The 11,900-nt window shown below is 36.3% G+C and overlaps 5 protein-coding genes and 1 long non-coding RNA gene across 9 annotated transcripts in view; 4 read left to right on the forward strand and 2 right to left on the reverse strand.

Annotated features, from left to right (window-relative positions):
- LOC104748105 (putative glycine--tRNA ligase, cytoplasmic) lies at positions 32-1,397 on the reverse strand. Its single transcript, XM_010469795.1, is given in 4 exon segments — positions 32-358; positions 477-594; positions 692-1,328; positions 1,331-1,397. Coding segments are annotated over 4 exon segments (1,149 nt in total).
- On the forward strand, positions 4,833-6,026 carry LOC104748106 (zinc finger protein ZAT5-like; the record flags this gene model as incomplete). Its single annotated transcript, XM_010469796.2, has 1 exon — positions 4,833-6,026. A coding segment is annotated over one exon (1,194 nt), but the record flags the coding sequence as incomplete, so codon positions are not given.
- Positions 6,040-6,898, forward strand: LOC104748107 (zinc finger protein ZAT5-like; the record flags this gene model as incomplete). Its single annotated transcript, XM_010469797.1, has 1 exon — positions 6,040-6,898. A coding segment is annotated over one exon (669 nt), but the record flags the coding sequence as incomplete, so codon positions are not given.
- LOC104745227 lies at positions 8,034-9,217 on the reverse strand. The gene is made up of 2 exons (XR_760713.2): positions 9,145-9,217; positions 8,034-8,347 (listed from the first exon to the last, which is right to left on the reverse strand). It is a non-coding gene; the product is annotated as an uncharacterized LOC104745227 (long non-coding RNA).
- The window catches only part of LOC104745226 (NAC domain-containing protein 59-like), a 10,078-nt gene continuing 7,235 nt past the window's right edge, over positions 9,058-11,900 (forward strand). The window contains exons 1-5 of one of the 3 annotated variants that reach the window (XM_010466423.1): positions 9,058-9,140; positions 9,241-9,514; positions 9,987-10,264; positions 10,364-10,546; positions 11,066-11,893. In XM_010466423.1, coding sequence (XP_010464725.1) covers positions 9,295-9,514; positions 9,987-10,264; positions 10,364-10,546; positions 11,066-11,740 — 1,356 coding nt within the window. In that variant the 5' untranslated portion in view covers positions 9,058-9,140; positions 9,241-9,294 and the 3' untranslated portion in view covers positions 11,741-11,893. The other 2 variants (XM_019237217.1, XM_010466422.1) reach the window with 2 other exon arrangements.
- LOC104745224 (NAC domain-containing protein 13) overlaps positions 9,103-11,900 on the forward strand; it is a 14,624-nt gene continuing 11,826 nt past the window's right edge. For both annotated transcript variants that reach the window (XM_010466419.2, XM_010466421.2), the window contains exon 1: positions 9,103-9,140. The gene's annotated coding sequence lies outside the window, so the exon portion shown is untranslated. The remainder of the gene's footprint in view (positions 9,141-11,900) is intronic.

The following is an 11,900-nucleotide window of genomic DNA, read 5'->3' on the forward strand; positions in this document are numbered from 1 at the left end:
GTTTCCAAGCGATTTAAGTGATTGTCATTCTCTATACCTTTACAATTTCTTTTGCTTTGTGCTGGCGGAAACGCAGCCGTTCCTTGTCTATGCCGAGAGAGACAAGGAAAAGATACACTCTCCCAATGAAGTATCCTAGAGTTTCACTGTTGACAGTGCCATTGGCAACAGCTTCGCCAAGGCAAAGTTTTTTCGCAGATTGGCCAGACATTTCTTGTTCTTCTCTAGGAAACATAAGCAATTCCAATGATTCTACGTCAGGGAATTTGGGATGTGACTTATTCTCAGGATCAACAAAGTGCTCAATTTCTGCCAGCAAGAATTCACGAGCTCTTATAGGCCCTTGACGAGGGGATATCTGCGAGTAAGAAGCTATTACCAATGGGTCTAATAGGCAATTGAAACCAAAGAGATAAATAGGAAAAAAAAGATCACTTGTATTCAATATATCAAGTAGAATATTGAAGCATATTCACCTCATTCCTAAAGACTCGACCAACTTGAGCCACGGCAAAAGGAAGTTTTCTCCCATTGTCATTATAATAGTTCTTAAAGTTGACAAAAATGCCTTGAGCAGTTTCAGGACGCAGGTAACTGAAGCAGAGAAAGAAAGTAACTTGATAAGGAACTCAAGAAAGAAAGAAAGAAACTAACTAGCTCAGAAAACAATTATTACATGGAAAATACTCACCCGAGAGCGGAACCAGTTGGGCCAATGGATGTTTGAAACATCAAGTTGAAGGGGCGAGGAGGATGAGAAAGTGGATTATTAGTGTGGGGAGCAGTGATTCCATATTCCTTAATCTTGGCACCAAGCTCTTCTGCAGAAAGATCTTCCGCAACAGCGAGGAGATTATCCAATTCAGCAGATTTCTCATCAGAGATGCTAACATCTTTCTTTCGCCTTTCACAATAACCCTTGATCAAGTGGTCGGCACGGTGAAATGCACCAGTTATCTCATCCTTGACCATAAGGTCAGTAAATTTTTTTACATGGCCAGAGGCATTAAAAACGATCTCTGGTGTCAAAGCTGAACAACCAACTTCAAGCATGTCCTCATTAACGAAATACTTACGCCAGAAGCTAAGTACATTAAGTTCAACAAGGCGGCCACTGGGACCGTAATCTAAAAGTCCAGCGACGCCACCGTAAATATCGAAAGATGGATTGTAGAAAGAACGCTTCTCGAGAATATTGGCCACGGCTTGTCGGAAAGCCTCAGGCTCCTTCTCGACGGCGGATTTCTCAGCCTTCACTTTGTCGACCAAGAGACTCCCAATTGCAACGTTGCTCTCCGGTTTCGCTGCGTTTAGAGGTTGCACGGGGTCTCCTGGTCTTCGACGGCCGAGGATTTCTCCGATTTCGCATGAAGAAGAGATTGTTCCGTAGAGCTCATCGTCAAAAGGTCTAAGAACTTGAAGAATAAGAACACCTCTCTTATATTATTGATTTAGAAAACTCTCTCAAAACTAAATCTCTCTCTCAAAGTCTTATGAAAGACCTCTCCATAGGCTCTTATATTTATAGGTTTAACTTTTCTTAAACCTATTAGAATTAACATATTACAACTTATTAATTTTAGGAACTTTTCCTTTTCCTATTTTATATCTTTTGGCAACTTCCTAGGAGATAACCTCTTCCACAAGTTGGAATTATCCAACAAAAGGATTTTCAGTTTTTATAAAAAAAATGCATATTTTTAAATTAATTAGAGAATGCTGTATTTTTTATTTTTCTTTTTGCTAATCGTGAGGTTTTATTTGTTGTTGTAGGCTTGTAGAATAATATAATAATGTACGTATGAACAATATGAAATGTTTTGAACCAATTTATACAAGAAAAGTAATATTATTCTAAACATAAAAAAAATAATTTTTGCATATATTTGTTCCTGGTGGTAGATTTAGTGTTAGTTATCATAATTAAATAGTGTTAAACTGTTACTTACTATACAATAGTTAAAACGAAAAACACTGTGTGAATTTGTTGCATTGAGTTCAAATGTCCAATAACAGTAAGCATTGAGCCGGCACTGCAATTTTCAAATTTATGATGAGGACATTCTACCATAATAATTGTTTTATACAAATCTGCAATACAGTATGAATATCCTGAAAAACACTACAAATGTTTAGTAAATAAGACCACTAGCAGACTAGCTACTCTTGGCTACTAACATACAGTCTGACTTTTTGGTAACAAAAGCGATTGTATAGCCGACAAAAAAAAAACGATTGTTTATGTTTTGTGTCTGGACGTGAACAATGGACAGTGGATAAATTTAGTAAATAATGTTACAGAAAGACAATGAAAAGGTACAGTCAAATATAAACTAAACATCCAAGATACATATATACTAACTATGACATTTGACAATTAACATTTATCAGTGTCAGGATCTAGGAAAACCAGGCGTACGCTGTGATTTTTTTCCAATTATTGTTTACGTATTGCTTGATCAATTCTTCCTCCAAAACTTACTTGTGTATATAATACTGAAACTATATACTAGTATGTACTAATGTTTATTTGTTTATATATTATGGATTTATGGTTAATTTACATGCAATCCATGTTATCCAGTCGACTCTTCCCTAATCATTGGGAATAAGCAATAATTATTCACTATCATTTTTATGCTAATAATTAGCTACATCCATCCAACAATGGAGAGTAGACTTTATATAAAATTAACTCAGCTATAAATAAACCCCATGTATATATAAAACGATAATGGCCTTTGTCTATGTGTGGGTGAACACGATCAGAAGGCCACTTATCAAGCATATATACTAAATTAACTAAAATGCTTTTAAAGTTCGATCAAGTACTCGCATTCATCATATACTTACATTAAAGGTAAAGTAAATAATCAACCTGTAAATGTAACAAAAAACGTATGATAAAAAAACAAAACTTGTTTGCAATAAATTAAACTAAACTATTTTCATTATACTTTCAGGCTACTGGATGTTCCATTCCCGATATTATTATCTTTGGTCTCAGTTACCAGATTGTCTACTTTTAAAATATTGATTGATAATCTGAAAAGTCCTGGAGATACAATGAGCTGCACTTGCTGATTCGTTGTTTTTTTCTTTTTTTGGTAAAGGCTGATTCGTTGTTACTTAGTAATATTCTTTACGTGAAGTGTGGGTGCTCTTCACATCATGCAACCATGAACAAGTCCGCATATACTTCATAATGCATACACATTGCCAACATGTGTTAATTATATTATTATAATTATTGTTATGAAAAAGCGGACTTTCAGTTTTTTCTGGACTTTTTTTTACTAGGTGATAATGCATGCAATGCGAATGTGCATGTTTCTTTGAAATTGTAACAAAATCATCAATCTACAAACTACAAGGCTGCAAACATTATCACCTTACTTGCACTCGATTAATTTCTAGCATAATTAATAAAATAAAATTAATTTAATCACATAAACAAACAAATTAATTGATATATGCATCGTCTAGTTTTTTTGTTCAGTTCCAAGTTCCAACTAACAATCTACTCCATAAAACAACGTCGTTGATGTTATTATGCTGATTAAAGTTCATATATCGATCGATTTCTGCTCTCTTTTCATTTTTCTTTATAAAATAATCGATTAATTTTTCTACTTGATATAATTGGTACTTACGAAATTTACATTTCAATCTATGAAGCTTAGTCATTATTTAGCATTAACCCAAATTATTGTCTCAAGTCTAGGGAATAAGTCGTCGTCGTACTTTACGACAAATTAGTTGGACTTAAAGTTTTTCTTTCTTTGCGTGTATGAATTTCAAAAAATAAGTAGAATAGTGTATTTTTCTTTTCTTGTTATACCAACATGTATATACTTAGAGATGCGTACGTATACGTATTAGAAATATACTGTATATGACAAAAAGAAAATAACATAAAATAGAAGAAAGAAGATGGAGTGGAGTAATGGTAGAGAGAGAAGAGACGATGGGGGGAACCGTAGATTCCGTGAGAGACAGGCTTGCACTATCATTAATTTACACATTCGTTCACCCAAAGTAATCTCTTAACCTCTCTACTTCAGTTTCTTCTATTATTTTTTCTTATCTTTTGATTATTGTATTATTAATATTTTCTCAACGATTGTGTAGAATTAATAGAGGATTCACATAACAAGATTCAAAGAAATTTTCGTAATTTACAACTGTAACATTAACTATTTTTAGGGATAGAAATAGCGTGTCTAGTTAGACTTCGATATCCTTATTTTTCATTCACTATAATGTCAAATTCAATGTCAAGAACTAACAGAAAGTATTGTGCTAGAGGTTAGATCCACGTTAACCACATGTAGTAGTTATTAATTTTTTTTTTATTTTAAACATTGTGTTCGTTAAAGGGAGGGAGCCTATCCAAAAATACGTTGTTATTACAGAGTAAAAAATAAAAGGGGATAGTGAAGAGGCAAAACATACATCACTCAAGTAATTGTCTAAATTTACACATTTTGTTATGTTTTGTGTCTCTCTCTCCTCTCTCTAGCTCTTGTGTATTGTGATGAGTTTGCCAAGTTGGGAAGATTGTAATAGAGACAATAACAGAAGTACTAAAATTTTAGAGGTTGCAAAAAGACAAGTCCAACATATTCCACACACTTGAGAATGTGGTGTCTCTCTTTGACTCCTCTCCCTCAATCACTCTCTATTTATGTATGCATCTTTTCAATCCACACACATCTCTCTTAACACAAACATACATATTTATATATATGTAATCCCTAAAGCTGATCATCTTCATCTTCATCTTCAATTTCAATTCTTTCTAATTCATCTTTTTCAATTGATCAATTCCAATACCTCCCTTTCTTCTTGAAGCAGCTGCGGAGGCTGTATCAGCCGCTAGGGAGCAATCATTGATCCTTAAAGGGAAACGGACTAAGCGCCAACGTCCGCAGTCCCCAATCCCTTTCTCTATCATCCCTCCTATGTCTTCACAAGAGCCGGATGCTGAAGAAGAATCCACTAGTCTTGTTTCCAAGGAGCAGAATCTCAATGATGAGATCAACAACAATAACAACAAGAATGATAACAATACTAATTTGATCAATGGTGTTACATCTTCATCTTCTGCCTCTTCATCTTCCAACAACAATGTGACATTAAAGGCCACCATTGACGAGGAAGATCAAGACATGGCTAATTGTTTGATCCTCCTCGCCCAGGGTCACTCTCTTCCTCACCACCAACCGCAACAAACAAGACAGTTAATGATAAGTTACCAAGATTCTGGTAACAACAACAATGCGTATAGATCTAGCAGCAGGAGGTTTCTGGAGACATCTTCATCGAACGGGACCACAGCGAACGGCGGAGGCAGAGCCGGTTACTATGTTTACCAGTGCAAAACATGTGACCGTACTTTTCCGTCTTTCCAAGCCCTTGGCGGCCATAGGGCCAGCCACAAGAAGCCTAAAGCCGCCACGGGTCTTCACTCCAATCATGACCTCAAGAAGTCTATCTACGATGACCCCGTTTCTCTCCATCTCAACAACGTTGTCACCACGACTCCAAACAACAATAGTAACCATAGATCGCTTGTGGTATACGGTAAAGCTAATAATAATAAGGTCCATGAATGTGGGATATGTGGAGCCGAATTCACATCCGGACAAGCATTAGGTGGTCACATGAGACGACATAGAGGTGCAGTGGTGGCCGCAGCAGCCGCCTCTAACCCCACCGTAGCGGTTGCGGCCACTACAGCTACTGCAAACACTGCTTTGTCATTATCGCCTATGTCATTTGATCAGATGTCGGACGGTCCGGTTCAGGTTCCGGTTAAGAGAGCGAGGAGCGCGGTTGTGTCGTTAGATTTAGATCTGAATCTACCTGCCCCGGAAGATGAGAATCGGGTCAACGGATTAAGCTTAGCTTCAAAGCAAGAAAACGAACAAGAACATGAACAAACACAACAGAAGAAACAGAGAGAAGAACAAAAGTCTCTTGTCTTGTCTTCTGCTCCTACATTGGTGGATTGCCATTACTGAAATCAAAAATTCAATTCCTAATNATGTTTACCAATGCAAAACATGTGACCGTACTTTTCCGTCTTTCCAAGCCCTTGGCGGCCATAGGGCCAGCCACAAGAAGCCTAAAGCCGCCACAGGTCTTCACTCCAATCATGACCTCAAGAAGTCTATCTACGATGACCCCGTTTCTCTCCATCTCAACAACGTTGTCACCACGACTCCAAACAACAATAGTAACCATAGATCGCTTGTGGTATACGGTAAAGCTAATAATAATAAGGTCCATGAATGTGGGATATGTGGAGCCGAATTCACATCCGGACAAGCATTAGGTGGTCACATGAGACGACATAGAGGTGCAGTGGTGGCCGCAGCAGCCGCCTCTAACCCCACCGTAGCGGTTGCGGCCACTACAGCTACTGCAAACACTGCTTTGTCATTATCGCCTATGTCATTTGATCAGATGTCGGACGGTCCGGTTCAGGTTCCGGTTAAGAGAGCGAGGAGCGCGGTTGTGTCGTTAGATTTAGATCTGAATCTACCTGCCCCGGAAGATGAGAATCGGGTCAACGGATTAAGCTTAGCTTCAAAGCAAGAAAACGAACAAGAACATGAACAAACACAACAGAAGAAACAGAGAGAAGAACAAAAGTCTCTTGTCTTGTCTTCTGCTCCTACATTGGTGGATTGCCATTACTGAAATCAAAAATTCAATTCCTAATTAAGATTCATTTATTGATTTTTTAAAGCAGAAATTGATGAATCATTTTTCTAAGAAAATTACTGATTCCTTGCTTGTACAAGACTTGCAAGATTCTTCTCTTCTTCTTTTTTCCTTGCCAAAGAAAACTATGTATTATACAAATATATATACTCCCATTAGGCATATGCAGATGCTATGTATGTAAATTACATCCAAGTTAATGTAAGATCTTACTTTATATTTTTAAATGAATATATATACTCCCAATACAGCGTAGGAGGAACGTAGTGATTAAAGACCATGCACATTCTTACTTTATATTTAAATGAACATTCAACTAATAATACGTATTGTATAACATATATATATATATATATATATTTCTTTTGATAAAGTATACTTATTTTTTTCGATGCTATGGGCTTCGGTTGATCCATTAAATAATTTTCTAAAAAAATCGGTCACGTCGGTTCATGTATACTTTTAGTAATAGAATGTATTTTTTTGGATTAGAGAAAAAAAGGTTCAACCCTTTAAAGAAAGAAAAAAAAAAATTAAAAGGTTCATGAAAAGGGCGTGACTGGTCCAACTCTTTTTTGTTAAATTTTCATTTCAAACCGAATACTTGTTATCAATATTATGTTGACATTATACGATTTTATTTTGTTTATGCCCTTTATAGGTGCAATACCAGTATAATGTCAAAATCGTACGCTGAGATATGCAACTTTTTATAGGAACATAACACTTTTCTCAGCTCGTCAAGATTGAGTGTATTCATTTGCTTCGTGAATACAAATGCATACAAATGCATGTTGTGTTTAGTTAACACAACCGTCCGTCATCGGAATGGTCTACAATTGAATCATGGGCTTTTAATATTTTTTAAGTTCAGAAGAAATTAAGCCCAGAACCCTAAACACGAGGCCTTTTTATGAGATTTTTTTTTTCTTTTTAAAATGTCTTGATATTTTTAGCATTTTGTCCTTTTGGGGAGACAGTGGTGTCAGATAGCTGACAACCTAAAAATAAATAAATAACAAAATGGTGCTTTCTTTTTACTTTTACTTTTCTTTTCTTCCATTCCACAATACAATTATGTATAAATAAATGGGATACACAAGAGTTGGATATTTCTCGATTTGAAGTCTGCCTGCGAATTAGTTAGTTACACAAACAAAGCATAAGAGACAAGAGACGTAGCGTATCAAAAATAAATAAAGATAGTGCAAAAAATATCATATAGTTTTTGGTACGCCTCATCAATTCCGCTCAATTATAACTATTTAGAATTTCAATACTAAAAAGTTGACAACAAAAACTTTTGAACATGTACCAAGAGGCTTATTCCATTTTCTAGAAGAAGAATAAACAGAGAAGAAAGTATATTTTTGTCTTTGTCCACCTTGACTATACAAGTTACAACAACCCCACAAGTAAAATTATTCAAATTTTTTTTAATCGTAGTTAGTCATTATATATTTATTATAAATGAAATTAATCTAAACGAAAACCAAACTAGGGGAACTAGAAAATGAAAGAGGAAAGAAGAAAAATAAATAGAGTAAGATGATGATTCGTGTGGACCAAGTCTCTCTCATCCCCCTTTAGCTTGCCTTATTGGTAAAGTATCCTTCTGCAAGCAAACGTATCTGTCACTCCTTTTTTATTTTTCACCTTCTACATTATCCTCATTTTAACTCTTTTATTTTTTTCTTTGGTCAACTTCTTTTAAACTTTTATACATCTCTATCTAAAAAGAAAACGAAATTATTATCCTAGTTAAATAAAATTTATTAAACTCAAAATGGGACATTATCACTGATGAGGGGTAATCAATCTCTTTCCTGGATATGAAAAGAGAAGGCAAATGTCAAAATATAACCATTATATATGTATATTTTCCATCAAGATTGTTTTATATTATATTTACCCTAACGTTCGTAAATATTTGAATTGCAGTATTTCCTGAGATATATATATATATATATATACATGCACTTAATATAAAAGGAAAGAAATAAACTCTTTTCTTTTGGTGAAAAAATACTTAACATGTTTAAAAGATTTATTAATATCCACAGAAACAATCTTTGATTTTTCATATAATATTTTACATATTATTTCATTCTTCTATATTATGGTTAAATTGTTTTAGGAAAGTCATTTCTGTAGAATATAAAATTTTAAATATTTTATCGTAAAGAATAGTTACTTTTTTCAGACCAGTGTTTCTTTTATTTTACTGCACAAAACGACAAAAATCTAAGCAGTAAACGTATCCTAGGGTTTATTATTACTGCCAAACACTCAAAAAAAAAATTATAAAATTAAAAAAAAAAAAATTAAGAATCGCAATCCGAAATTATACTTTTGTTTTCTAGCCTTCTAGGAACTCTAAAAGAAAAGCAAATTTCTTGCAATTGAAGGTACCTTTAATCCTTTGTTTGTGAGCTCTTCTCTCTTTTTTTTCCATTTCCTTCTCCGACTAACTTTTTTAATTGATATGTTTGTCTTCTGAGACGACAGATTCCAGAAGAAACCTATTAACAAGTTCGGTCCTTTTTCTCCTTTTCGCTTAAAATGGGTCGCGAATCTTTGGCTGCTGTGTCCTCGCCGCCATCGGCGACTGCGCCGAGTACTGCTGTGTCGGCGACCTCGCTTGCTCCTGGCTTCCGATTTCATCCCACTGATGAGGAACTCGTGAGTTATTACTTGAAGCGGAAGGTTCTAGGCAAACCTGTACGTTTCGATGCGATTGGGGAGGTCGATATCTACAAGCACGAGCCCTGGGATTTAGCTGGTTCGTTCTTCCTCTTCCTCTCTTTGATTTGGGTTTTTTTTTTCATGTCAAGACTTTGTGATTTTGTTGCTTCCTGATTTGGGATTGGGCTTATTCGTTGTTTCGTCTTCTGCCGAAAGCTTTGTGGGAATCGATTTCATTTGCTGGGCTATTTTGTTGTTGTTGTTGTTGCAGATTCTCTCTGTTCGTACCTTTGATTATGTTTACGCAATTAGGTGTATAACACTGTGAAGAAACTTCTTAATTGGGGAAAAAGTCTTAATTTTTTTTTGTCAGATTACTTAAGAATCACTACTTATCTTGTGCTTCAGTTCTGTTTGCTTGCGTTTCAGGGAATTAAGTTTGTTGCTTGTGTGTTTGGTTTATCTATCTGAAGTGTTATTAACAACTCTGTGTGTGTGGTTATCTATTTGAAGTGTTATTAACAACTCTGGTTTTAAGTAATCTCTTCTGTTGTGATGTGTGTTTTCAGTGTTTTCTCGGTTGAAAACTAGAGACCAAGAATGGTACTTCTTCAGCGCGTTAGATAAGAAGTATGGAAATGGTGCTAGAATGAACAGGGCAACTAACAAAGGGTACTGGAAAGCAACTGGTAAAGACAGAGAAATCCGCCGGGATATTCAGTTGCTCGGTATGAAAAAGACGCTTGTTTTCCACAGTGGGCGTGCTCCAGACGGGCTTAGGACTAATTGGGTTATGCACGAGTACCGCCTTGTGGAATATGAAACTGAAAATAACGGAAGCTTACTGGTAATTCTACTATCCAAATAGAGTTGCTTTCGAATTTGGTTTATTTCATAGTGTCAAATGAATCCTTTCTTAACTCTATTCTTTGTCTGGGGTCTGCAGGATGCATATGTGTTGTGCAGAGTGTTTCACAAGAATAACATTGGGCCACCAAGTGGGAACAGATATGCGCCGTTCATGGAAGAGGAATGGGCTGATGGTGGAGGAGCTCTGATTCCAGGAGTAGATGTCAGGGTCAGGGTAGAGCCGCAACCACAAGCCAATGGAAACAACCAGATGGACCAGGTTTGTGCTTTCTTTATACTCAGGCTTCATGACCCTGAAGCTGAATAGTTTCCTTTTTTCCAATGTTACTTATATGCAAAAGTTCCCTTCAAAGTGAATCATCTCTCATTCACAAGATACCATTCTTCTTATATGCAAAAGTTCTTTGTTGAAATGAAACTTCTCTAAAGTGCTGTTACTTAGACTGCTTTAGTCCATTAACTTTGCTGTAAGCTCTTGTAGAAACTCAGCTCAACCTTACAGCTTTGTCTAATGAATGGTCTCTCTTGATTCACAAGATATCTGATTTTTCTTTACAGTCTTTCTTCCTTGGGATTTATCCTCTGTTTGTAAGATAATTTAGACTTACAGTCCTCGTTTTGCATAATATGAACTCGCACAATTGATCAGTGCATGTTTATCAGAATGAGTATCAACAAGTGAAGGATTTGTTGTGTTTTGGTTCATCTGCAAAGTCGATCAACTCATTTTGGTTTTAGATGTACTGTTGGGGTTAACATAAGTTGTAATTTGTTGCAGGAAATCCATTCAGCAAGCAAGAATCTCATTAACATCAACGAGCTACCGAGAGATGGTACTCCAATGGATATCGAACCTAACCAACAGAATCATCATGAGAGTGACATCAAGCCGCAGGAGCATAACAACCGTAATGGTTATGATGAAGACGAGGAAACACTCAAACGCGAGCACGCAGAAGAAGAAGATGAGCGTCGTCCTTCAGTATGCATTCTCAACAAAGAAGCTCCACTACCTCTCCTCCAATACAAACGTAGACGCCAAAACGAGTCTAGCAACAACTCAAGCAGGAACTCACAGGACCATTGTTCGTCCACAATAACAACCGTCGACAATACAACCACCTTGATCTCATCATCAGCTGCTGCCACAAACACTGCCATATCTGCATTGCTTGAGTTCTCACTTATGGGAATCTCCGATAAGAAAGAAAACCAGCAGAAACAGCTACGTCCCCACAAGGAAGCTACTCCTTCTACTCCACTAGCATCTTCTGAAGAGAAGGTTAATGGTCTCCAGAAGGAGATTCACCAGATGTCTGTTGAGAGAGAAACTTTCAAGCTTGAGATGATGAGTGCAGAGGCAATGATCAGTATTCTTCAGTCAAGGATCGATGCGTTGCGTCAGGAGAACGAGGAACTTAAGAAGAACAACGCCAGTGGACAAGCTAGTTAAAACACCTCACCACCATTCCATCCAGGTTTCTTCTTCTTTATCTTGGCCTTTTAGCTGTAATCTTGGTAATAGTATGAGCTATGGATGTAGCTTTTTCAGAAACAGTATGAATCTCTGTTGTAAAATTAGGATAAAACGGAACGGAGCCACCCAGACGGGT

Source organism: Camelina sativa, chromosome 15, assembly GCF_000633955.1.
Source record: "Camelina sativa cultivar DH55 chromosome 15, Cs, whole genome shotgun sequence".
Classification (NCBI taxonomy): domain Eukaryota; kingdom Viridiplantae; phylum Streptophyta; class Magnoliopsida; order Brassicales; family Brassicaceae; genus Camelina; species Camelina sativa.